We start from the raw sequence: 26,626 nt of genomic DNA, 5'->3' as shown, positions 1-26,626 counted from the left end.
TTGGATCTTCAGAAACAGTAGAATCAACAATCAATACGAATCTAACGATTTTAAATTGGCTCACTACATGACTAGCCTATTGGTCCCAAGCAAATCGATTAATGTACCCCATTCTAGTACAAATTCCAGTACTACACTACGTTTGTTTTGATTTGCTATGACAGTTTGACAGATAAAATGAGGGGTTCGTGGATTTTCCTATGTTTCGAGGGGTGCATCGATTATCTTGGGACCGAAGATAGTACCAGCATAGAGATAACTCTAAGACCACTGGGTCCCGAAGAAAATCATTATTATTTTTGGCTCACTCAGTACCAGAACAACGGTCCCAAGCAGTCCCAAGCTATTTCACTCACCCCTGCATGTTCTGCATGAATCCACACACCCCTGATGTTATCTGTCAAACTTTCATAGCGAATCAAAACAAACATAGTGTAGTAATAGAATTTCAACTAGAATAGGGTACGTTAATCGTTTGCTTGGGACCAATAGGCTACTAAAGTGGTGAGACAATTTAAAATCGTTAGTTTCGTATTGATTGTTGGTACCAGAGCTGAGCCAAAAAGTTGAGCTCGTTTCTTCGGGACCTTCTGATCTTAGAGTACTCTATGGTAGAATCGTGATTGAGATCTTGACTAACAAAACAGAGATCAAAATCATGCAAAATTATGGGTCCCTTATCAAGTATTACTATTAACCATTAATTAGTTTTCACTGCTCATAAACACATAATTTCCTATTCTAATGGGACCGTCCGTTATGCGTTTATGGGCAGTTTAGTCGTGGGCTGGTTCGTCGTACATTAAACAATAAATAAATCAAGTTTCATTTTTATACGAGACTCAAACTGCCAACAGCTTGAAAAAATTACGCACAATTTATGAACGAGTTTCAAACCCTAAACATAACATAAGTGAATATAATACAACCACAGACAAACAGACGTAACTCTTTGAAAAACTTGTTCTTGAAAACATAGTATCTCAAAACATATAACCTCAGTAACGACATCTATCTGGCTTCTCGCGGAAAACAAGCTTGCTCGGTAACTCGTAAACAATATTGCATGAAATTTCTATAGAGTATATAGAAACGTCAAAGTGATCCGATGCCAGCGCTGCGGCGAGTAGTTCGCGGAACTGATAATATTCAAATCAACCGTTAAATGCATGAACGAAGATACACAATGAAGAGTTACGTCTGTTTGTCTGTGATACAACAGTCTGAATGATTTTCTCAAATTCAAGATGGTTCAATTAAAAGATTATGTTGGATTTAACTCAATTATATATTCCATCACGATTACATCAAGTTCGGTACCAAGGATCGAAATCCAGTTCAATGCCGGGCGCGCAATCGCAGCTTGATGCTTCGCTTGGCCAGACTATCGTCGAAATCCCGCTGTCCATGCGGCGGCAGGTAGTCTCCATCGGGCTTCGGCGCCAGATAATCATTTTCGACCGTTGGCTTCACGTAATGATATGGTCCCTGGAAATCGGGGTGAGATTCGTGAAGCTGGAAGCTAGCGGGAGCGTCCGCTTCTACCACAGCCAGGGCCAAAGGTTCCAGCGCCAGGTCAGCGGGATCCTCGATGAAAACGGTATCGAACAGTTGAGCCTCAGTCTCGCCATCGATTTCACGGGCCTTCAGCTTGTGTTTGTTGGCAGCGGTACGTAGGTGAGATGATTTCAGTGCAAGACGGCCGCCTGGCCGACGGAGAACCTCACTCACATCGGCGGCAACTGTGGGAATAGAATTGTTGATAAGGGTAATGAATGTACATACAAATTTCTTAAAACTTACCGATGCACAAAAGTGCGGATATCACAATTAATTTGCTGTTCATTTTCGATGGTATAAGGAATGAGTTGTTCCCGTGAATCGTCGGCACAAGACTGTTGATGAAGCTCAAGAATCTATCACTTTTTATACAAAACATGATCCTGTAGCCAATGAGTCAGAATATGTTGTATTTTCGACAGATTTCAACTGAATTTCCAAAAAGAGGCCTGTACTCAACTTTTGTTTGTTTCCGTATTTGATTTGCAAAAAGATCGCCATCCGCTGATGTTGAGCGAGGCTTATTTTATATGAATCTCACGGTCCAATATTGGCTCTTTATTTGAGTTGTCTAGAAGTAGCTATGTGTTCGCTCTATGCATGCGATCGATGAAATGAGAAGATTTCAATCATATTGAATTTGAAACATCATTGAATAGGAGAAGGCCCGTCAAAAAAGCCGAGTATCGATTGTCTCAATTGACACCAAATAGTGACATTTTCATGTCATCAACGCAATAAAGGGGTCTGTTATAACCGCCCAACAAACTTTAAAAGCTGAATATTAGCTTATCCAGGGAAAAATATGTTTCATCAGCAAGAAAATTACTTATTCAGCTTTCAATCAACTCAAATTGATTCTTGGGCGGTCACCGAGGTCTGTAACGTGCGTTACTTTTTTTTGTCACGTGACTGGAGCAATTTGGATCATTGCTTTTGTTGTGACTTAGTGACAGCAGAATTTTTTAGTCGCAAAATGACGAGTCGTTCAAATGGTGAGCTTTTGAGCAAATTTTGAATATTGTCTTTAAACATAAATTTAATTCAAGGAAATCACTCCAATAAAGAATTTCGTTCACTTCAATTAAATTGGGCGAATTGAACGATTATGTGCTGGAATATTATACATTAAATAATTAACGGTGAGAATTTAAAGTTCGGACAGTTTGCTCGGCAATTCATTTCCCTAGATTAATTAAAGAAATTAATTGATTAGTCTGTACATTTTGCACTGACAAACCGACATGACACTTAATTCTGACTTATGCCCGAAAATCGTAAACGGCGGATTTAAATGTACAGTGTCACAGTGACAGTGCCGAACTGTCAAAACCATAGAATTTTTTGATCTAGATAAAAATAATTTGTCCAGAATAGATCAGACACCAACCAATTCATAACTTTTTCACGACTTAAGGCCTGTATAGAGTTCGAAGCGAAGCGAAAATCTCATACAAAATACTACATTTTTCACCTGCGCGAAAAACGCAATTGGCAAATATTTCGCTTCGCTTTGAACTGTAAACAGATACGATCCAGCGAAATCTAATTTTGTGGATCGCATCTTTTTCGCTTACGTTTATTTTTTTTCGCGCATGCAGCAGCTTTTTTCGCGAAAAGAGCAGCAGCTAAGCGAAAAGTTGACGTTTCGGGAAAGCGTATCTGTCAGATTTTCACTTCAGCGGAGGTGTAAACTGATCGATTTCGTTTCACATGAACTGTAAACTGCGAAAAAAGGAAACTGGAAAAAGTTCCACAAACATTTTTTCGCAACCTTTTTCGCAAGCGAAATTTCATGATTTTTCGCGTGCTTCAATTTTCGTTTCGCTTCGATCTGTATACTAGGCTTTAGCTAAATATTTCCCGGGAACATGGAGCCAGATGTCAGTAGTGTGTTTTGGTCAGAAATTTTATTGTGTTCCTTCCGAACCTTCCATTACAAAATTTGTTCATGCGGTGAAACATAAGAAAGTCTGCGTACTTTTTTTGGAAATAAATATATATTATACTATATATTTTCCGGTTGGGTGTAGTTTGGCTTTGAGGGTTTGAGTCGCAACTCTCGTTCTTTATTTGAGTAGTAGTGTTTAAGATTGAGTTAAATTGTCAGCTGAAATTTGCACACAATTTCTCATTTCTTTCGTCAAATATGCAAACGAACGGTGACCACATGCCTTTTACGAAATTATGCAGAGCAAATATTTACCAAATTTATTTTCAGAGGTTGTTCAGAGAGGATTGAGATCGATTTTTGCAAACCGAATACGGAAACAAACAAAAGCATAAACCTGTTTTTGACAATTCTAGATCAGAGTAATTTCTCAATAATGGTTCGGTTGGTCAGTCGTAGGTATAAAAATGGATAGATTCTTGAGCTTCATCATCAGTCTTGTGCCGTCGATTCACGGGAACAACTCATTCCTTCTCCATCGAAAATGAACAGCAAATTAATTGTGATATCCGCACTTTTGTGCATTGGTAAGTTTTAAGAAATTTGTATGTACATTCATTACCCTTATCAACAATTCTATTCCCACAGTTGCCGCCGATGTGAGTGAGGTTCTACGTCGGCCAAGCGGCCGTCTTGCACTGAAATCATCTCACCTACGTGCCGCTGCCAACAAACACAAGCTGAAGGCCCGTGAAATCGATGGCGAGACTGAGGCCCAACTATTCGATACCGTTTTCATCGAGGATCCCGTTGGCCTGGAGCTGGAGCCTTTGGCCCTGGCTGTGGTAGAAGCGGACGCTCCGGCTAGCTTCCAGCTTCACGAATCGCACCCCGATTTCCAGGGACCATATCACTACGTAAAGCCAACGGTTGAAAATGATTATCTGGCGCCGAAGCCCGATGGAGACTACCTGCCGCCACATGGACAGCGGGATTTCGACGATAGTGTGGCCAAGCGAAGCATTAAGTTGCGATTGCGCGCACGTCTTTGAACTGGACTATGGATGTATAAAAGCGAGCTTGATGAAATAGTGATGGAATAAATTTTCCTGTGTTAGACAAATATTTCTGTTTTTTTGGCCAAATTTATTTTCGGAAGGTTATTTAACTGATTTCTCCTATCTAAGCAGCGAATATCATGAAAACGAATTTTTAAATTGGTCTTATAGGGTTAATCCATAACGTTTGCAACGCAAATTCACCATTACTGACGTCGGGTTCGATTCCCGGTCCGGTCGAGGAAATCTTTCGCGTTGGGAATTTTCTCGACTTCCTTGGGCATAGGGTATCAATGTGCTTGCCAAACAATATAAAAATGCATGCATTGATTGGCATAGAAAGCTCTCAAATCATAACTGCGAAGTGCATCTAGAACACTAAGCTTGAGAGCCGGCAAAACGTTCGCTACAGAAGCGTAAAAGCTTATAAGAAGCAGAAGAAGTAGTATGCAAGATCCGCCCTCTTCCAGATTGTTCTAAGCTGTTCTGGAAATTGGGTTGTTTAAGGGTATGGAGATAATTACATATTCGTTATCTGCATTAAAAATGGAACCGAAATCCAAAATTTCATCAATTTTGGTACACTGGAACTATTTTAAATAAGTACGATTACATTAGCAAAAATCATCCCTTGGTGGGACTTTGTGCTGGAGCGAGCTGTCAACGAATAGATTTAGTGTCAAAGATCAAAAATTTAAATCTTGATTTAAAAATCGAGATGACTGTCTACGGGATCGATAAAAATATTGTTGTGCTCAGAAAACGAAGCTCTATCAGATGATATATAAAAATAGGTATATTTTGCGAAGTTAAATAACCCAATTAACCTAAATCTTAAAAACAAATAAACAAGCCGAAACCCATTCCACCGCTGGTAGACTGAATCGTTCAGACGATTTCATGAATAATTTGATAAGCTAGTTAGATAGATAAAACTACCATGCTACTGTTGCTAAAAATGCAACTAATCTCTATTAGATACCCAACAACATTCTTGACTCAGGACCTAAGGAATCTGAAATTACAGATGACAAATAATCCAAAAACATGAAGACCCCAGGTTTCGACAACATCTTGAATTTAGAACTCAAAGTTTTGAGTTTGCAATTTTAAAATCACCATTTGATTTTCAATCAATACCCTCACTCCCTCACCATAGAGCTGAAAGTCAGCTCAAGTCTTACCAATCTGGAAATTTGGGAAGTATCCTTCCCCTCCTGCCAGGGTTATCCAAGCTGTTCGAAAAAACGCCGGCTGTCAACATCTGCCGAGAAAAAAAAACACTTATTTCTCGAGAAGCAGATTGCTTTTCGAAAAGATCGATAGATCGTTCACCAACTGACTAAACAGTTTCTATCAGTATCCCAGATGGTGGTACCAAACGGTGGAAACTAACGATTTTAAATTGGCTCACTACTTGACTAGTCTATTGGTCCCAAGCAAACGATTAACGTACCCCATTCTAGTCGAAATTCTAGTACTACGCAATGTTTGTTTTGAATCCTTATGAAAGTTTGACAGATAAAATGAGGGGTTCGTGGATTTTCCTATGTTTCCAGGGGTGCATCCGAAGATAGTACCAGAGCTGAGCCAAAAAGTTGAGCTCGTTTCATCGGGACCTACTAGTCTTAGAGTTACCTCTATGGTGGTACCATTTCGACTCTAAGACCAGAAGGTCCCGAAGAAACGAGCTCAACTTTTTGGCTCAGCTCTGGTACTATCTTAGGTCCCAAGCTAATAGATTCACCTCACGAAACATAGGAAAATCCACTAACCCCTGATTTTATCTGTCAAACATTCATAGCGAATCAAAACAAACATTGTGTAGTACTAGAATTTCGACTAGAATGGGATACGTTAATCAATTTGCTTGGGACCAATAGACTAGTCAAGTAGTGAGCCAATTTTAAATCGTTAGTTTCGTATTGATTGTTGGTATTAGAGTACGGCCACAGAGAACAGACGTCCAACTTCGGTCAGAAACTTGTGTGAAGATAAGTAGGAACATCGCCGTTACGTGGCGCTAGCATCTCCTGATTTCCTCTATATATTTTCCACTTTCCACCAATTTGGCGCTAGTATCGATAAATTTTCCGTTGAAAATTGCCAATTGGCGCTACCAGTGTCTAGTGTAAATTGTGCAACGCCAGCACCATCAGGTTGGGGAAGTTGCCGTTAGTGGCGCTTAAGTCGAATAGGAATCTTTACACTAGTTTTTAGAGAAATTTTGTTCGAGCTTCAACGTCTGTTCTCTGTGGTACGGCAGAGTAAAAATTGTACATAGAGAGTAGAAAGCGAGCAAAGGTCAATTTTGAGGAAGGCACGAATCGGGTTTACCAAACTCATCCGTTGGGGGAGGGATGGTGATTAATTACAAGCGCGAAAATAGACTTTTAAACTACTGTGCAATGTGTGCTTGCTTGAAACGGTATTTTGAAATATCAACTAATGAGATAATGTAATTAATGACTGCAGAGAAATCAATCTTACAATTTATTATCACATTGACTACTTCCCCGGAGGTATCCTAATGTAGCAAATGTGGTTCTGGGTCCTCCATATAACAACCATTGATTTTAGAATTTTAATTTTCGAATTCTCATGATTTGAGGTATCGAATGATGTCTCATGGGCCATACTATCCGGACAGCCATATCTTCGGAACCAGTTGACCGATTGACACGAGTTGGCGCATCTCTGTGGCGAACCAAGTATCCAGAGTTCGCTAAAACTGCAAGAGTGCAATGGGCGCGACACGTTGTAAGAATGCCTGACAACAATCCTCTAAAAAAACTTAAATTAAGCATAAAAGCATGCCGAGATGCAGCAAACAAACGAGAATTTCACTACGACCTAACAAGCATATCTAGATAAACATGTCAAAAGGTTCTATCTGCATTGATCGATTCTCTTTATCGACTTTCTCTTTCGTTAATAAATCAGCTGCAAAACCTTTCTCTGTTTTATTTGAAGTTTTGGACGCTAGATAAGAAACTCCTTTATCAAACAATGTGGTAAAATTAGCATGAAATCTGTTCGCATAGCAGTATCCCAACTAACAATTTTAGCTGCAGATTAGCTTATACAGCCAAAAATTGGCTTATACAGCTAATTTTTGCCTGTATAAGCTAGTCTGCAGCTAAAATTGTTTGTTGGGATGGTCATCAAAAGAGAAATTCGATGAAGGGAATCGATCAAAGCAGATAGTACCATTTGAAATGTTCATCGAGAAATACGAGTTGTTACGGAGTATGTTGAATGTGTATGCCACGACGACCCACATAAATACTGCGCTTTTTTAACTCTAAAATAATGCGATATAAAATAAGATTAAGAAATCTCGTGGGATGGTGTTAATTTTAGGATAGCTGGATTTGCACTCATTATGCATGCAAAATTATGGCTGCCTTATCTAGTATTACTATTAAAAATTAGTTAGTTTTGTTTTATTACCGTAACATTCAGCCGTGGGCTGGTTCGTCGTACTTATATTAAACATAAATAAATATGAGCTTGATTTTTGCCAGAGACTCCAACTACTGCCAACAACTTGAAAGAAGTAGCGTACAATTTATGAACGAGTTTCAATACCTAAACATACACTAAGTGAATAAAATACAACAGTCTGAATGATTTTCTCAAATGCAAGATGGTTCAATTAAAAGATTATGTTGGATTTAACTCAATTATATATTCCATCACGATTACATCAAGTTCGGTACCAAACATCACAATCCAGTTCAATGCCGGGCGCGCAATCGCAGCTTGATGCTTCGCTTGGCCACACTATCGTCGAAATCCCGCTGTCCATGTGGTGGTAGGTAGTCTCCATCGGGCTTCGGCACCAGATAATCATTTTCGACCGTTGGCTTCACGTAGTGATATGGTCCCTGGAAATCGGGGTGCGATTCGTGAAGCTGGAAGCTAGCCGGAGCGTCCGCTTCTACCACAGCCAGGGCCAAAGGTTCCAGTTCCAGGTCAACGGGATCCTCGATGAAAACGGTATCGAACAGTTGGGCCTCAGTCTCGCCATCGATTTCACGGGCCTTCAGCTTGTGTTTGTTGGCAGCGGCACGTAGGTGAGATGACTTCAGTGCAAGACGGCCGCTTGGCCGACGGAGAACCTCACTCACATCGGCGGCAACTGTGGGAATAGAATTGTTGATAAGGGTAATGAATGTACATACAAATTTCTTAAAACTTACCAATGCACAAAAGTGCGGATATCACAATTAATTTGCTGTTCATTTTCGATGGAGAAGGAATGAGTTTTTCCCGTGAATCGACGGCACAAGACTGATGATGAAGCTCAAGAATCTATCAGTTTTTATACCTATGACTGACCAACCGAACCATTAATGAGAAATTACTCTGATCTAGAATTGTCAAAAACAGGTTTATGCTTTTGTTTGTTTCCGTATTCGGTTTGCAAAAATCGATCTCAATCCTCTCTGAACAACCTCTGAAAATAAATTTGGCAAATATTTGCTCTGCATAATTTCGTAAAAGGCATGCGGTCACCGTTCGTTTGCATATTTGACGAAAGAAATGAGAAATTGTGTGCAAATTTCAGCTGACAATTGAACTCAATCTTAAACACTACTACTCAAATAAAGAACGAGAGTTGCGACTCAAACGCTCAAAGCCAAACTACACCCAAGCTGAAAATGTCAGATTCCAAAAAAAGTACGCAGACTTTCTTATGTTTCACTATTCTGGACAAATTATTTTTATCTAGATCAAACAATTCTATGGTTTTGACAGTTCGGCACTGTCACTGTGACACTGTACATTTAAATCGGCCGTTTACGATTTTCGGGCATAAGTCAGAATTAAGTGTCATGTCGGTTTGTCGGTGCAAAATGTACAGACTAATCAATTAATTTCTTTAATTAATCTAGGTAAATGAATTGCCGAGCAAACTGTCCGAACTTAAAATTCTCACCGTTAATTATTTAATGTATAATATTCCAGCACATAATCGTTCAATTCGCCTAATTTAATTGAATTGAACGAAATACTTTATTGGAGTGATTTACTTGAATTAAATTTATGTTTAAAGACTATTTTCAAAATTTGCTCAAAAGATCACTATTTGATCGACTCGTCATTTTGCGACTAAAAAATTCTGCTATCACTAAGTCACAACAAAAGTAATGCTCCAAATTGCTCCAGTCACGTGACTCCTGACTATATGACATAAAAAAAGTAACGCACGTTACAGACCTCGGTGACCGCCCAAGAATCAATTTGAGTTGATTGAAAGCTGAATAAGTAATTTTCTTGCTGATGAAACATATTTTTCCCTGGATAAGCTAATATTCAGCTTTTAAAGTTTGTTGGGCGGTTATAACAGACCCCTTTATTGCGTTGATGACATGAAAATGTCACTATTTGGTGTCAATTGAGACAATCGATACTCGGCTTTTTTGACGGGCCTTCTCCTATTCAATGATGTTTCAAATTCAATATGATTGAAATCTTCTCATTTCATCGATCGCATGCATAGAGCGAACACATAGCTACTTCTAGACAACTCAAATAAAGAGCCAATATTGGACCGTGAGATTCATATAAAATAAGCCTCGCTCAACATCAGCGGATGGCGATCTTTTTGCAAATCAAATACGGAAACAAACAAAAGTTGAGTACAGGCCTCTTTTTGGAAATTCAGTTGAAATCTGTCGAAAATACAACATATTCTGACTCATTGGCTACAGGATCATGTTTTGTATAAAAAGTGATAGATTCTTGAGCTTCATCAACAGTCTTGTGCCGACGATTCACGGGAACAACTCATTCCTTATACCATCGAAAATGAACAGCAAATTAATTGTGATATCCGCACTTTTGTGCATCGGTAAGTTTTAAGAAATTTGTATGTACATTCATTACCCTTATCAACAATTCTATTCCCACAGTTGCCGCCGATGTGAGTGAGGTTCTCCGTCGGCCAGGCGGCCGTCTTGCACTGAAATCATCTCACCTACGTACCGCTGCCAACAAACACAAGCTGAAGGCCCGTGAAATCGATGGCGAGACTGAGGCTCAACTGTTCGATACCGTTTTCATCGAGGATCCCGCTGACCTGGAGCTGGAGCCTTTGGCCCTGGCTGTGGTAGAAGTGGACGCTCCGGCTAGCTTCCAGCTTCACGAATCGCACCCCGATTTCCAGGGACCATATCACTACGTGAAGCCAACGGTCGAAAATGATTATCTGGCGCCGAAGCCCGATGGAGACTACCTGCCGCCACATGGACAGCGGGATTTAGACGATAGTGTGGCCAAGCGAAGCATTAAGTTGCGATTGCGCGCCCGGCATTGAACTGGACTATGGATGTATAAAAGCGAGTTTGATGAAATCGTGATGGAATAAATTACTCTCTAGAAACAAATCTTTTGATTTCTTTTCTGGCAAATTTATTTTCGGAAGGTGGTTCATTAATTCTTCTTAGAATTCCCATGCAATTTTTCAGAGAATTCCTTTAGAACCGTACGAAGAGTTCGATTCCTTGGAAAACTCTTCGGAATGGATCACATCATTCGAGCAGTTCAAAACTACGTTTCCTCTTGTCATGCAACAATATTTTGATTTTTTTTCTTCTACACTCAAAAAATTCCATACGTCATCATTATGTGTCTCACACTTAATTGTGATTTTATTGTGAAACACATCCATTTACGTGTGAATCTTATGCTGTGAACCAGGCCTCAACACTATTGATCCGGATTGTGACACACTTGGGAGTCTAATTGCCGATATCAATAGCATTGTATATCATAGTTTTTTTCTTTCCTTGATTTTGTTTTCCGTCGATCTTGTTTTCCGTGCTGAGCACCAATGCTACCGACGCCAGGGAGCTACCAACACCTGGACCCTACCTATCGACCCATCAACTCATGAACCGGGGACCAACGACTTTACTTCTCCCGTGATCAGAGATGTTATGCCTCAGAACATTACGGCGGCACCGAATGAGATTGAACCCAGGCCTGCTGGGGTGAGAGGTAATAGTTCAATGTTCTACAATATTCTACTTTATCAACTTATACTTTACGGACTCCAAAATTAAATCGACAAATATATAAACAAAGCTGCCAGAATGCAGAGCTTGCACATGTGGGTGGGGTACGATGTCAATCATAGGTGGGGTGTGCTGCTGCCCTTGTCTTCGTTCGATCTCACTGGGCCAAGGTTGTTCTCATATATACCGTATGCGTGATAATGTTTGCACCATTGAGCAATACCAAAATTAAAAAAAAAAAAACTCAAAAATTTCGTTTTCATTTGTGCATGTTTCTCAGAGTCTTAAACTATGTTAATCAACGATCGAGTTTCCACTTGCTGCAATTACGGCCTCCACACGCTTCCGGAATGCACGGCAGGTTCTAGTAATGTAGTCTGGATCCATTTCTCTCCAGGTACGGGTCAATGTTTGTCTGAGGCTTGCTGTACTCGGGTGGTGTTTAGAACAGAACGGAAGATGTTCCTGCAACCAATTCTGAGTGCGGTTCGAGGCGTGGCATGGAGCCCCATCTTGTTGAAATACAACATTTGGCTTCGGGCCGTACTGTTCTTTGATCCACGGAAGACCATACTTACTTAAAATCCCGATGTAGACCTCCGTGTTGACCTTGTCGCCTTCTAGAATGAACACCGGGTCTATTTTTTTTTTGCAATCGGAAGCCACCAATCCAAACACCATAACGCTAGCAGGATGCTTGGTCAAATAAACGTTCTTGTGCTCGTCGGCCACGTCTTTTACCGGTAGAGAACTAATATACCGGTCGGTTCTGGAATTTGATACGGGATCGACGGTAAACATGCTCTCGTCGGTGAACAGGATTACCGGATATTTTCGCTTAAGGGGGTATTCCCAATCTATTTATTTGTCGTCAATCAGTGTAGACCGTTTTACAATAGTGCTGTTGCCTTACATGCTATTTTAAAACATACGTTTTATTTGAAATTGTCAGCAAATGTAGACTGCATATACAAATATCTAAAAAATAAAAATTGTTTTAAACTTAACGAGATGAAATCCTAGCAGTTAGTGTTCTCCTTACTGTATCTTTAGACATCGTTAGATCTATATGCTCACAATAATTATTATACACTCTCATCATTCTATTAATTGGTCCATTTTTACCATAATTCGTTCTGTGAGGTGACAGTTGAAATACATTTCGAGTTCTTAACATGCGTGATGGTACGTAAAAATTTAATCTTGCTAATATTTTTTCTGAATTTACGCGTTGTGAGATAATATCATTGACAAAGGAAATCATGGAAATTTCTCTTCGTTTCTTAAGTGTTTCAATGTTTATCAACATGCAACGGGACTCATAAGAAGGAAGGGGAAAATAGGTCCAGCCTAGTTTCCTAAGAGCAAATAACAAAAACTGTTTTTGAACTGATTCCATACGATTTATATAAGTTTCATGGTATGGAGCCCAAACCACACTGCAGTATTCGAGAATTGATCTCACGTAAGCTATATAAAGTGAGAGTTGGTTGGAAATGCTAACATGAAGCTTTAGTGTGATGATTTATTAGCTAGAGAATGATCTTTGGAAGAGGGTAGGTGGATAGTTCCGTTAGAGTACGGCAGTATGAAAATTGAATAGAAGTTGAAAATGAGCGAAGGGCCATTAAAGCGACAGTTTACAAGATGGACGCACATTTTTGCCTAGCCCGTACGATGTACGCGGGGACTTGAAGTATGTCTCCAAGTCCACAGGCAAAAATGTGCGTCCCTCCTGTTGCTCATAAACTGACTGCGGCTGTGGAATAGTTCTAGCGACGTTTTCATCACTACCTAAAGCCCCACGTTTGCGAGAGCATTTCCAGTCGATGGTGTGTTATAATGCAGTTCTTCTTTACCCAACTATTGTGTTGCTCCTCTCGTCATGACCAACGTGATCATCTCAGAGAGAAAGCAGTAGGGTGGTTGTTGCGTGCTGTACCATCATCAGCATTGTTGACGGCTACTCCCGCCTTGAGTTGTTACATTCAAAGTTGTTGAATGTATATAAAGTGTTTTGATGGTATATGGGTCTTTAAAATGATAACTAAATCTTTTTATGAATCCCAACATATTATTTGCTTTGTAAATTGTGGTATTCACATGATCTACAAATGTCAACTTCGAGTCAAGAATTACTCCTAAGTCCCTAATTTTATCGCACCTTACAACCAGCTGGTTTCCTAGAGTACATGTAAAATCTAGAGTAGTGTTTTTTCTGGAATATGATATAATATTGCATTTTTTAACATTAATATCCAGCAGACTTTTAACGCACCAGTTGTAGAAAACATCAATTTCATTTTTAAAATGTAGCAAATCAGAATTGTCAAAGATTTCCATGTACAGTTTCATATCGTCAGCATATATGAGCACATTTAAACGATTTAATACAAATTTCACGTCATCCACAAATAAAATAAATAATAAAGGACCTAAATGAGATCCCTGTGGAACTCCCGAGGTAACATTAACTGGCGAAGATATTTTTCCTTTAAAGCGGACCATCTGTGTTCTTTCTGTCAAGTATGATCCAATCCATTTTAAAAGTGTACTTGTCATACCTAAACGTTTTAATTTAAAAAGAAGTAAGGGAATGTCTACTCTGTCAAAGGCCTTACTAAAGTCAGTGTATAAGGTTTCAACGGTATTACCTCTATCCATTGCTTCAATAGAAAAGTTTACAAATTCCAACAGATTAGTAGACGTTGACCGACCTTTAAAAAAACCATGTTGATTATTTGAAATGCGATGCTTAACCTGGTTAAATATTTTCTGGTTAACAATTGCTTCAAACATTTTAGGAATGCATGACATAATTGCAATACCTCTATAGTTTTTAATATCTGACCGTTTGCCAGATTTAAATATTGGAACTAAAAATGATTTCTTCCAAATTTTTGGAAAATCACCTGTTTTGAGAGATAAATTGTAAAGCCAAAACAATGGTTTAACAAAACTTGTTGTTATTTTTTTCAATAAAAATGGAGGTATTTCATCAGGACCAGGTCCTTTGCCAGCATCGAGACTTTCAAAAGTCATAAAAATTTCTTTAACAGTGATATTTTTAACTGATACGTCATTTTCCCCTTCATGTAGGTAAGAAAAATAGTTCAAATCGAGAGCATTACTGGATTTCTTATATGTGTTTTGGAAAAAACGAGCAAATAGGTTACAAATATCCTCACTATCAGTGCTATCACACTCTTCAAACTGCATGCGTGATGGGAATGTACATGACTTCATTTTTTCGTTCGCGAAGTTAAAGAACGTTTTGGGATCTGATTTTATATTTTTCTCTACTCTTGAATTGTAATTCTCATATGCTGACGATATTTCTGCCTCAAGTGCTCCGCAAATTTCAACGTATTTTTCTAAATTTTGTGACGTTTTAAACTTTTTATACGCCTTGTGTGCTTTTTGCTTCCTGTTTTTAATATTTCTGATTTCTTGTGTATACCACACAGGATATTTGGTGCTGTTCACTATTCTCTTTTGTCTTTTAGGAACGAATTCTTCAATAATATTGTATAAGTTAGTATAAAATATGTCAACAGCCTTGTCCATGTTGTTTTCATCTTTTAAAAGGTTTTGCCAACTTATGTTATTCAGTCTGTTGTTAAATTCAGGAACATTTGCATTTTTAAAATCATAAACTAATTCAAAATCAACAACGCTTGGGCGTGACCGATGCGAGTCTGTGAACACTGAGTATTCAATAGCCGTATGAAATTTTTCATTCTTCCATAATGGAACTGCTGCTTCTACAATACAAAAATCTTCTGTACAATTAGTAAACATAAGATCCAAATAGGAATTGAGCTGGTTACGAACATGGTTAATTTGATGAAGTCCCAAGTGGCTGCTTTTATCAAAGATGAATTGCAAAGTATCGTTTTCTCCTACAATTGGTAACAACAGAGAATCATTATCACTATCCTGTATAAAATTAACAGTATTCTGGTTAAAATCTCCATAAATATGAATTTTGGTTCTTGGATCTTCTCTTTGAATTTTCAGTTCTGCAGCAGTGAAAAACTTTTCGTAAGCTGGTTTTTTGGAAAAGTGTGGAGGAAAGTAGACAGAAGCGAAAAGATGTTCTTCGCCGTTTATTAAAATTTTAACCCACACATCTTCAAATTCTTTTTGGCTTTCACTAACAATTTGTTCAGCTTGAAATGTAGCATTCACAGCAATAAGTACACCACCACCTGATTTTTTACCTGATAATGATAAATCGCGGTCACATCGAAAAACACAATATTTACTACCAAAGACCTCTTCGCTATTAATGCTATCAGACCAACTAGTTTCTGTTCCAATTATTATATCATATGTGCATCCGCTTATTTTATTTTGAATTTCATTTATTTTATACGCACTACGCATACGGTTAAAATTTTGGCAATAGACTATGTAGTTTCACTTAAAAAAGAGCTACTTGATAAACTAGCGACATGGTCACTTACGTCGTGCTGGTCAGGGGGTGAAGTGGCTGCATCCTGTCCAAAATCCCTCAAGTTATGTGAGATGCCATGATCCTCGGGCTCAGCTATGTTGTCATATTCTACCTCAGGTGAGTGCGTCAGTGGTGCCGAAAACACGCATGTCTACATGTGCACGGCTGACACGATGTAGAGGAAGAATTCCCCGGAGCCATACCATGTGAATTCTGAAGACCGCTTACTGGGTACGGGTTTATAGTTTCCCTTTTTTCAAACTGCATCGTAGGTTGATAATTAACCGGTGGTTTGTTGAAGACATTTTTTGCTGCTGAAAGCAGCTCTCGATCAGGTGGAAGAAAACGGGGGTTGCCATGATTTCTGATGTGGGACTGGTAGGAACTGTTGTTTTTGTTATTGCTATTAATGTTATCCTGTTCGTTATGTCGAATGATGCTCCGGTGACCGAAAATATTGCTGTGATTGGTACTGTAACCGTTGTCGGAATTCATGTTTCGATGATTACGATGCTTTAAACTGTTGCTGTGTATGTTGTTCCTTACGTTAGAATAATTTCGTGCTGTATTTTGTTTCCTTTTCCTTCTAGCTTTTTCAGCATGTTTTTGTTGATTTAGCCGTCGTGATTTGCGCGCGTCGTAATCTGACCAGTCTGCCTTCCAGACCCTCCTCATGCCCAAAAGACGCCACCCTGAGTCATCAACGTTTTGCTCATTGTTTAACTCTTCCAGCAAACTGGGGAGAGGGTCAGGTGATGGTGATATCACTTCGTATGGGGAGTCTGGCATATTAAGTGTGACACAGTTAATTTGGGTTTCGATGTTGCCAATACCAGCCGATAACGATTTCAGCTCATCTAATACAATACCTAACCCTAGTATAGGGTTTTGTTGCATTGCAACAGTAGAGCACAGGTCAGAAGTTATATTGCTGATATTTTTCAGCTCGTCCTTGAGAAAGTTAAGGTCTTCGGAAATTCCTGCTGTCATTGTTGGCATTGAATTTGCAAAATTTTCTTGTGAAGCTTTCATCGCTATGTCAAAAAGCGAGGTAATGTGGTTTTTAATAGCACTAACGTTGTCAGTAGAACCACTGCTTCCAGTTGCCGTCAGCTGTTTTTTTATATCGACGAGTAAAGCATCGAGTCGGTCGATCGCTTCATGGACAATGTCAGCATTATTTGGGTGAACCGTGGAGCGATGAGTCACCTCCGTGTTTTTGTTGACTTGGTCGACCAGCCGCGCTTGTTGCTCCACAAGGGCGTTGAACTCATAACTAGCCGTTATCATAGTTTGGCATGAGCTACAGCATGGTAATACATAAGACAAAATGTTGATTGTCTTGTCTCTCTTGCGAATTGAGCTCCTCTGAACAGGCACAGGTACAGATAATCCTAGGCAGGCTGCGTGGAATTGACGCGGGCATCCAGCACATTTCCACATGCCGGAGTCAGTGGAAGAATCCACAGCACAAATTTCACAGCTCATTTTAACGGCGTACAACAACAAAAGTTAAAAAAAAAAAAACACACACGCAAAACGGCACCCGCACGCAAAAAAAAAATAAAATAAAATGAAAACGAAATTAAAGCGCACGCGGCTAGGAGCGACTGAAAAACGCGTCCACACTGATTGACGATTGACGATTGATAATCTTTTGCCTTTTTTCGGCCTGTTTTTCAATTAATTTTTTTTTCAAGGAAAATGAATAGTAATGCGCCTAACTCTTTGGGATTCTTGTTTATTGAACATTAAAGTTTACAAATAAATTTTTTTCGACATAAAAAAAGACATTATTGACGTCACAAAATGGCGGCAAACAGACCCCTGTTCGCCGCAAACGCCTGGACGGGCAAAGACTTTTCTCTGGAACGGCTTCATCTGAAACAGATTTCGTGATGAAATTAATAATCTGCATAAGATTCTCTGGAGCTTCTCCCGTTGGCAGCAAAAAATCTTGCAAATTAACAAAATGGCGGCCATATGAAAAAACAGGCGATTTTTAGCCCGCTTTTTTGCAGCTTTAAGGTGCTTCAAACAATGTTAAATGTTAATATTTTTGGCTGAAAGTGGGAGAAGCTCCAAAGAATTTAATAAGGAACAAAATGCGCAAAGATTCAAGTCAATATCTCTTGTGGTTTCGAGAAAAACGCGTTTAAAGTTTTGACTTTAGTTAAAACCATTTGGGGGTTCTTACCATTAGTCAGCTATGCCTGGACACCGAATTCGCTGATCGGAAAACGGCTTGGGGGGATGAAAGTATATAGTCTGAAGTACAAAAAAAAAACGTGAAAAAAATTTGATTTTTTGAAAAAAAAGATCGGGAATACCCCCTTAAGGAAGTTCAAGATTTTCTTGCATCGTTCGACTCGTAGCTCCCGGATGCGGTTGGTAATCATGTGAGTTTTGTTTTTCGTGCCCTCGACTTCGCTCCGCAAACTTCCTTTACGATCTTCCGCGCCGTAAAGTCACTGATCCCGTGTTCCTTTGCCATCTTCCTTATTGAACGCACTGGTTTCACCCGAATCTTCCTTTTGATAGCAGCGATAACCCTCGGAACACGAGCTGACCTCGGACGACCTGTGGCCACCTTCGCGGATAGTTGTCCTTTCTTTTATCGGTCTCGGGACACTCCCACGGCGATTGAAATGTCTTTTTGCGACATTTTCGCGTGGGACAAATCACGAATACGATGTCACTTCATCATGGTGCAACTGTCAAACTAAGTAAATCATTTTCTTTTATACACAGCCTACTACGGTATGAGCTATAGGTTACGTGCATGCAAAGAAAACTGAGGAAAGTTGGAAGAATATTTCGGGAAAAGATAGAGAATTTCAGGAAAAGCCAGAACTTTGCATGTATCGTTCAATAGAAATTAAAACATGAATATTTTGATTAACCTGTCTAGTAGTAGTCCTGGGTAGAAGAATTATCAGCTGTTTCCCAATTGCCATGAAAAACTCTTCTGAACTCTACTACTTACCAAAACATATTTAGAATATTGATTAGAAATAGACCTGCAAAGCTGTTCACAATCAACATCAACTCACACAATTGACTTATAATTCCAATCAAAACCTTTTAAAAATTCTTCCCATAACTCCCTAGGAATTTTTCGCTGAAATACCTTCTTGTTATCCCTAGAATTCATTCTAAAGCCTCCTTAACGTTCTTCAAAGTGACTGTGTTCTAGAAATCTTCTTCAGCCCAAGAGTCTTGACATTTGTTCCAGGTCCAGAATCTTCCGAAGAGAGGACGCAGTATTTGTTGTTTCCAGATTTGTCATCAAAATTTACGGCGTTTTCCTAGTTTTCCCGGTTTACTGATCACCCTCGTACTCGTACTCGTTTACTCGTACGAAGTTTCCTGAACATACGGAAACTTCCCCGAACTTGTGCTTTCGGATGAAATAACCTCCTCGCCTCTGATTCACATGTTCCTTGATACTCTCTATATTCCAAATGGAAAATAATAAAAACTGCATTATTGTAACACCGTTGCATTAATCATTTTACAAGTAGTAGGGTAAGGCAGGGCAAGATGGGTCAGCTAGTGCACTTATTAATTTATTTTCTTTATCAAAATCAACCGATTCAATGCAACCCCCATGATGATTTGCTATTTCAAACCAGCATTGCGCGGCTGCATTGAGCCTGTGGATGTTGAAAATCGAAATAAATAAATCAATCAAGCAGATGACCCAAGTGGCCCCACCTTACCCTATCCAATTTCTCTAATATAAGTCACACGTTGCTTCCTTCCTTAACTATACAAATACCTCAACGTCGTCATGCTCGTCCGTCATGAGTTCATCGTTTTACATTTCATCACGTTCGTTCTCCGCGTCTAGTCACTTAATCGCTTAAAGCTGCAAAAACAAAATCCTCACCTAAACACTCATTCTAACACGTGGTTCGCACATTCACACATGGCTTCGCAGATAAACAACACTCGTTCGTATCTATTTGTTTGTTTCTATTAATTGAGGATTTCCGTTAGATCTGCCCTTTATCTGTTGCCCTTTCACAGGAGAAAAATAATATTTTAAGTAGTAATCAGTTTCTTCTTCTCTATTACTTGGTATTTAACCTGTCTAAAATGCCTCGTTTCCTGTTCTCATCTAGAGTTTAATTTGAATATGCTACTGCTCACTAGATCGATCGTAAGTAAACTGTTTTTTTTAAGCAAAACTATTGTTAAGTAAATCGATTTTAATTTGTTTCATATTGACCGGATGTTTCCCATCGGTCTGAATAGGAGGGAACGAAAAAATATATCACAAGATGGCTTCTACTAATCGTTAGATTAACATGGGGACACACAAACCATAATCATGTCATACCGCACCTACCGGCTAATCGGTCTAATCGAAGCGCTTTGGCGGGGGCAGTAGGTTTTCACTACTGGCACTCAAATTCGGGAGGGACTTGAACAGTTTCAGTCGATTACTGTTGAATTGTTGATTGCTGCTGGCTTCGATTTGTCGTTGATTTTGATGTTGGTGCCCCGCTAGTGGTCGCACTTGTTGAGGCATTTGGAGTTGATTTTGGTTGGCTTGCTGCTGCTGCAGACGTGAATTTGAGGCTGAGGTGCAAATCGGCCGCACCGTGGCAGTGGGTGTACCGAGACAGGGTGAGGATGGATCGTCCTGATAGTACAGGGAGCACGATTGCTGGGAAATGTTACCGAGAGAGTCTTTCTTCTCGCTCAACCGTTGTATGTTGGCGATGTCAAGTTCGAGCATTTCTTGGATATTGAGTTCAAGCGGGTCGTACGACGTGGGTCGGGGGTTAGCCGACTCTTCGTCACGGTTGCTATCGAATTGAATGTCAGTAATTTGCAGCCGATGACTGGGACTGTCCGCGGTCGTAAGTACGTGATGATGATGGTGATGATGCGTTCGATGGTGTTGGTGATGCGAGTTTGTAGGACTATCTTCGAGGTCCTGTGGAACAACTGAACCAAGGAAATTAGACATATCGTAGATTATGCTTTTAGGATTGAGTAACAGCTGATCTTTGGTAGGACTGTATTCAACAGGTTGTTCGCTAACGAATGTAAGTTTTTGCTGCTGCAGGAGTTTGGTATCGGAGTATCTGCGGTTGTCAGTTCGAGGGTCTTCGTGAGGGTGGATGTTGCCACCAGTAGCACCGAGGACTGTCGATCGACGAGTGTACAGCTTCACCTGGTTACCGGCTACTTGTTCGTGGCTGGAAGGATCGTTTAAAATATCACGATTTTCTAGAAATATCGCTGAGTTTGGGTATCGCCCGGTATTCGCTCCCGATGGCACTCCGGTACTGCTGCTAACACTACTCAGTTCTGCGTTCGGCACTTTGAATAAATTTAAATCCGCCGTCTTAATGCTACTACTACAACTACCACTAGTTTGATCATTAATACTAGGATTCTGCTGCATCTGTTCTTCTTCGTGTACCGTATTGGACGATCCGGAGATGGCCGAGTACCTATGGGTAGCTACAACGACTCCGCTTCCACTGCCACTGCCTTCGCAAACATTATGTGCCGAATCGTGAAAAGGCATCGGAGTCAAGCTTCCGCTCCCTTGCGGGCATGGCTTGAAAGACATCTGGCTAATGTCATCCAACGTCCAGTCCCGATCGTAGTTGATCGAGCTGTTCTCAATATTGGCCGCTATGATCTGACCCTGCTGGTTGATCTGCAACTCGCAAGCATGACCCCCGCCGATTGATCCGATCAGCTGTTGATCGTAGCCGCGGTGCAGTGCGCCACCGTTGTTGCCGGAATTGTTGCTGACACTGCTTCCTGGCCCACCACTACCATTATGGACCATTCCACCGCTCGTAGCTGCCGTACGAACACGTGGAAACCGCGCCATGCCAGGCGACTGCGGTGCGCGGACTATGATTTTTTCCGGGGCGTTTTGGATCAGGAGAATCCTAAAATAGAAAGGTGAAGCGTTGATTAGGTTGGATTCTAGAATCTATATATGGCGGATAACAACCCCCGGATCCCCGCAGCTCTTTTGATTCCGTATTGGGATCTCCAGCAACTTTTGCCAAACTTGAATGAATTCGGTAACGAACTGGATTTGCGGGAGAACTTTAAAATGTGTACGGTAAACGGAACAAAACTATTCATTTGCTTGACAAAATTTAAAAAAATTGCTTAATTGTTACCAAACTTTAGACTTAAACTGAGGAAACTATTGTTGCGACCTAAACCGCAGGGCAGGCAACGCAATCCCTGTCGCAGAATGACGCACGGGGGCAGTCAGATGATTTTAGCAACCTGGTAGAGGTGAGTAAAGGAAATCGATGTAAATGCCAAAACATAAACAAAACCCAAAGTGAATTAGCTTGTAGTTGGCACGTTTATAGTGATTTGCAAAGAAAATTCTAATTTATTGTGTTGTTTTCCAATTTGAGGATTTTAATTTATTTCTACCAACCTAATATAAAACTGATGTAAGTTTGAAAAGTAAACTGCTAAATTTTCCTAACTAAAATACCTAAAATATGAATGTACATGCAGGTTATGAGCAGTGGTAGAATTTGCTATTAAAAATACTTAAACACAATTTGTTGGAAAAATCTCTAAAGTAAGTACTTTGCTAAATCTAAATCTATGTTAATTTGATAAGTTCTAATTAAACATGTGCAGGCTAGTTAGTGGCTGCTAGTACCGAACGGAATCTGATCTGCAAGAGCATTGAAACTCGGATTGAAAACTAAATTTGTAAGTAGCTAATTGAGGTTGAAAAGTGTTAAGAAGAAGTCATCAAATGTGAATATATTTCAGCTTTGATCAGTCCAAAAACTTTGGCTGATTTTTCATAGAGTTGGTTTGGAAGAAATCCGAACAACTATACTGAACAACTTCATGGTGGCCGGTGAATTTTCATTTTGAAATTCACGGTGTTTTCTCGGTTGTTAATATTTACCAAAAAAACCGAAATTGAATATATTTTTAAAGTTATTTGTGGGAAAATTATTTTCAGAATCAAAACTACAGGAAGTATTTTTTAAAGCTGATATAATTATAATACATCATTTTGTTCGTTATCGCAAAATATGACATCCGTTTTTTATATTTATTTTGTTATAAGTCATTTTATTTTGATAATTTTGATGTAAAAGGGAGAAAAACAAAATAATGGAGTGCGATATAAGTTCACCGTACTTCTTGCTAGGACGCAGTGGAATGAATTCTTATTATTTGCTCTTCGTAAATAGGCCTCTGAAACTGGGCCTTTTGTGGCCATCTTGAAAAAAAGGCTTGATAATGCAGATTTTAAAATTTTGCAAATGATTGTATTTCTCAAATTAAGCTTTTATTATTATTGTTGATGGTTATACGGGGGTAGCACTCAAGGGCTAGGTTATTATATTATTTTTTTTAATAGTTGGTGAAAGTATTTCAAATCGGCAGATTTCGGCTTTTTATCCCCCAGTGCTGTTATGGTAAATTTAGAGCTTGTTACACGCTGGTTTTGCATATGTATGCCACCTCAAATCCATGCGCCCCCTTTAAAAAGCACCCAAAATTGTAATTAAGGGAAGTACACACAAAACTAGAGTACGCGTAAAATGTATCTGCAATCAGCACTAAAGAATACTAATTTTTCTGGTATTGGATTTTCAGTATAGCGGTGGATCAAAACGCTACGATGTTTTATGTTCAAACCCAAAAACAAATACACCGACGAATCCCGGTCATACGTCAAATTTCCGAATTCCGTTCTTAGGCACAGATTCTTCGACTATTTTTTTTAAAAGTCTGTCTGTTTTCTGAAGTCTGGGATGGTAAAACAAAAACGTTTACCAAACGTCAACGGACCTCGAAATTTTTTAAATTTCCTTTGATGACTTTGATGAAAACAGTTCCTTCTCATTCCAGCCCAACAGATTGTAACCTTAAAATCCCACAAACAAGAACGTAAACAAACAATAATCTTACCGGTTCCTAGCGCGCCAGCGATTGCACAAATTCAAATACTGTTTACATTGGATGTACATGAATACGACCCCGCCGGTCAGGCCCACCGTCACCACGACCAGCTTCGTCCAGAAGGGCCACCCGATCAGGCCACGGCGAACTTCCTCGGCAGCCCGTTCGATCAGCACACAGAGGGACCATATCACACAGAGGGCCGCGGCGCAGTGAAACAGTACCGCACAGAACAGCCGCCGCCGTTCCACACCGGACATCTCCAGGCTGCGCCACTGCGGACGAGAGAAAACAAACAGAACTTGGTTTGGTACGGAAATGCAAACGGCTGTGTTGGAAGTAATTAAGTGAGCGTGTGATGCAATCCCTCTTTCCACGGAAGGGATTCAATAGAAAGCAAATCGACGGTCGCTTAGTCGGTCGGGTTTGTGTATCAATCGCCATCATCAAAAGTTGTATACATACGTGGATTAAGGGATGGGAAGCTTGGTGTGGGTAGTAATTATAATGTCATTCGTGGGTCCTTTGGATTTGTGTCCAGGAGGACTTATATTTATGGTAATCCTATTATTCCTTTGGACGATTCTAAAGCTGCCTTCGGTGATGACAAGTAGGACAGGCGATTTTCAATACTGACCAGTTTTAATTGGATGTTGTGTTGTGATGGATGAGTTGGGTTAGGGGGACACTTAGCTGAGTTAGTTCCTGACGCTTTATGTAATGATAAATACCTCGTTGAAGGGTTTGATCTTGGTGTGCATGATGAACGGAAACTTGCACAGCTCGCAGGCACTTGTTTCCGACGCAGTGAGCCATTGCTGCAGGCAGGTCTGATGGACGAACTTGAGGCTTCCGGAGCAGTAGCAGGGCGTCAGTAGTGGATTGTGCGTGTCCGATTCACAGTGACAGATCCGGCAGATGTCACCACTGCTCTGCGATGCTTGGCTGCTGCTGGAACCGTACCTGGTGGATGGAAAATTACGGAAAATAATGATCAATTTTGCAGGAAGAAAGGTGCTTTTTCAGGAAGTATTTACATTTTTGTCCTAATTAAATACAGGTTTTAGATTGCGTGATGAAACTAGTTTACCTCGTAGTAGTCGTGGCAATGAAAAGAGATAATGAAGTAAACAGCGGATAGCACTAGTTAAAACACGAATCCACCTTTGAGGAAACCCTAGGAAAATCGAAAATATTGCGCTGCGTTGCGTTTGTAACGGAGTAATTCGTAGATTGCATACTGGCAACTGTCATGTATCTACTTTAACGTTCTCATTCTAATTACTTAAGGAAAACTATTTTGGGAATGAATAGCTCTCCAATCAGAATTGAGGGGGTTAAAAGGAAAGGGGTGTAAGTGACTTTGATCGATTCACTTCATCGACTTTCTCTTTTGTTATTTCTGCCACATAGTTTTTATAAAGGAGGTTCTCATCTAGCATCCAGAATGGCACACGAATGAACGAATGTGATTGCAGCTGAATTATTAACGAAAGAGAAAGTCGATGAAGAGAATCGATCAAAGTCACTTACACCCCTTTCCTTCTAACCCCCTCATGTCAGAATAGGAAAAGCTTGACAATTACCATTGCCGGCCACGCCCATCTTCTCCGTTACAGGGAAAGGAAGGATATTGTTGATGTACATCTACTTAACGGAAGGGCAGCGACTCACTGACGCCCCCATAGATGCTACGGAGATGGATAGTTGGGCAGGAGATGGGTCAGGATTCGCTTAAGGGAATAAACCCACGATCTTCTAATTACTAATCAAAAATAAAATATAATTTAAATAAAATGTTATGTAAAATGTTTACTGGAAGATCACTAATTTATTGTTGTGAAGTTTCTAATAAGCCCTCCCAGTTCCTTTGCATACAGAACAAATCTGATACTATAATCAGAATTGCTCAGTCTGCATGAAGCAGCCGATTTCATCATGGAAGTTCTATTAACAACCAAGAATTAATCGTTTGAGGCATACCGAAGCATTATGAAGGTGATATGTGTCACTATGGGAAATCATCATAGTTGCAATTATAAAGAGATTAAACATAACCCTTTGCTTCAGTACCGTCAACCTCCATGTCCATGGGGAGGGATCTATTTTCAAACGATTTATGCAACAAAGTAAAATGTACACGTTGCAACGTCAGGACATATGCATGCAAAGCTCCAGGACCCGGTTGCACTAATTATTGACCGCAAAAATGCTATCCACACAACAGAGCGCCGGAAACCCGACCAATATCAGGAAATCGTATTCGGAATCCACCCGGACACTACATAGCACCGAGTGAAAATATTACCTAGTAATCATAAATCACGGCACCCATATGAACAACCAATGCCAAGTGCGATAATTCATTTAAACCGCCACCGCCGGCCAGTCCGCACACCCACACAGAAAATTGCGTGCATGCAACAATCGAAACGAGTAGGCATCCTTCTACTGATATTTATGATCCATACCCATGCGTCAACAGCGAGGACAACAGACGAGATACTACCCACGGATCGTTTCTAAGCCCTTCTAATTGTCCGAGGACATGGAACCTGGCGATGGCGATGATGGTGTGGCATTCCACGTGGTGTCGTGTCTGTCCTCCCGAACCTGACGCTGTATGTGTAGCGGGTTTGGGGCGGTTGGGGTTAAATCGATTTTCACGACTGCCGTCGTTGTCTCCAAACATTTGGAT

The 26,626-nt window shown here is 40.0% G+C and overlaps 5 protein-coding genes across 5 annotated transcripts in view; 2 read left to right on the top strand and 3 right to left on the bottom strand.

Moving 5' to 3' along the window:
• Positions 1-26,626, top strand: part of Snx16 (sorting nexin 16) — a 122,848-nt gene that overhangs the window by 55,870 nt on the left and 40,352 nt on the right. The gene's annotated exons all lie outside the window — the stretch shown is intronic.
• Positions 1,339-1,846, bottom strand: LOC135703458 (uncharacterized). The gene is made up of 2 exons (XM_065224712.1): positions 1,804-1,846; positions 1,339-1,742 (listed from the first exon to the last, which is right to left on the bottom strand). Exons 1-2 carry the CDS (start codon positions 1,844-1,846, stop codon positions 1,339-1,341), a joined length of 447 nt encoding a protein of 148 aa, XP_065080784.1.
• Positions 8,176-8,781, bottom strand: LOC135703457 (uncharacterized). The gene is made up of 2 exons (XM_065224711.1): positions 8,715-8,781; positions 8,176-8,653 (listed from the first exon to the last, which is right to left on the bottom strand). The coding sequence occupies exons 1-2, from the start codon at positions 8,755-8,757 to the stop codon at positions 8,250-8,252; spliced, it is 447 nt and encodes a 148-aa protein (XP_065080783.1). The 5' UTR covers positions 8,758-8,781; the 3' UTR covers positions 8,176-8,249.
• Positions 10,327-10,836, top strand: LOC135703376 (uncharacterized). The gene is made up of 2 exons (XM_065224569.1): positions 10,327-10,369; positions 10,431-10,836. The coding sequence occupies exons 1-2, from the start codon at positions 10,327-10,329 to the stop codon at positions 10,832-10,834; spliced, it is 447 nt and encodes a 148-aa protein (XP_065080641.1). The 3' UTR covers positions 10,835-10,836.
• LOC135703427 (uncharacterized) overlaps positions 19,425-26,626 on the bottom strand; it is a 75,793-nt gene continuing 68,591 nt past the window's right edge. Inside the window, exons 2-4 of the mRNA XM_065224658.1 lie at positions 24,660-24,891; positions 23,938-24,203; positions 19,425-21,917 (exon numbers count right to left, since the gene is read on the bottom strand). Coding sequence (XP_065080730.1) covers positions 20,360-21,917; positions 23,938-24,203; positions 24,660-24,891 — 2,056 coding nt within the window. The 3' untranslated portion in view covers positions 19,425-20,359. The remainder of the gene's footprint in view (positions 21,918-23,937; positions 24,204-24,659; positions 24,892-26,626) is intronic.

The sequence above is a fragment of the Ochlerotatus camptorhynchus genome, unplaced genomic scaffold, assembly GCF_037179485.1.
Source record: "Ochlerotatus camptorhynchus isolate MF236.1 unplaced genomic scaffold, CSIRO-AGI_Acam_v1.1 ptg000213l, whole genome shotgun sequence".
Lineage (NCBI taxonomy): Eukaryota > Metazoa > Arthropoda > Insecta > Diptera > Culicidae > Ochlerotatus > Ochlerotatus camptorhynchus.
The sequence above is the reverse complement of the archived record's forward strand: the minus strand, read 5'-3'. Positions and strand labels throughout refer to the sequence as shown.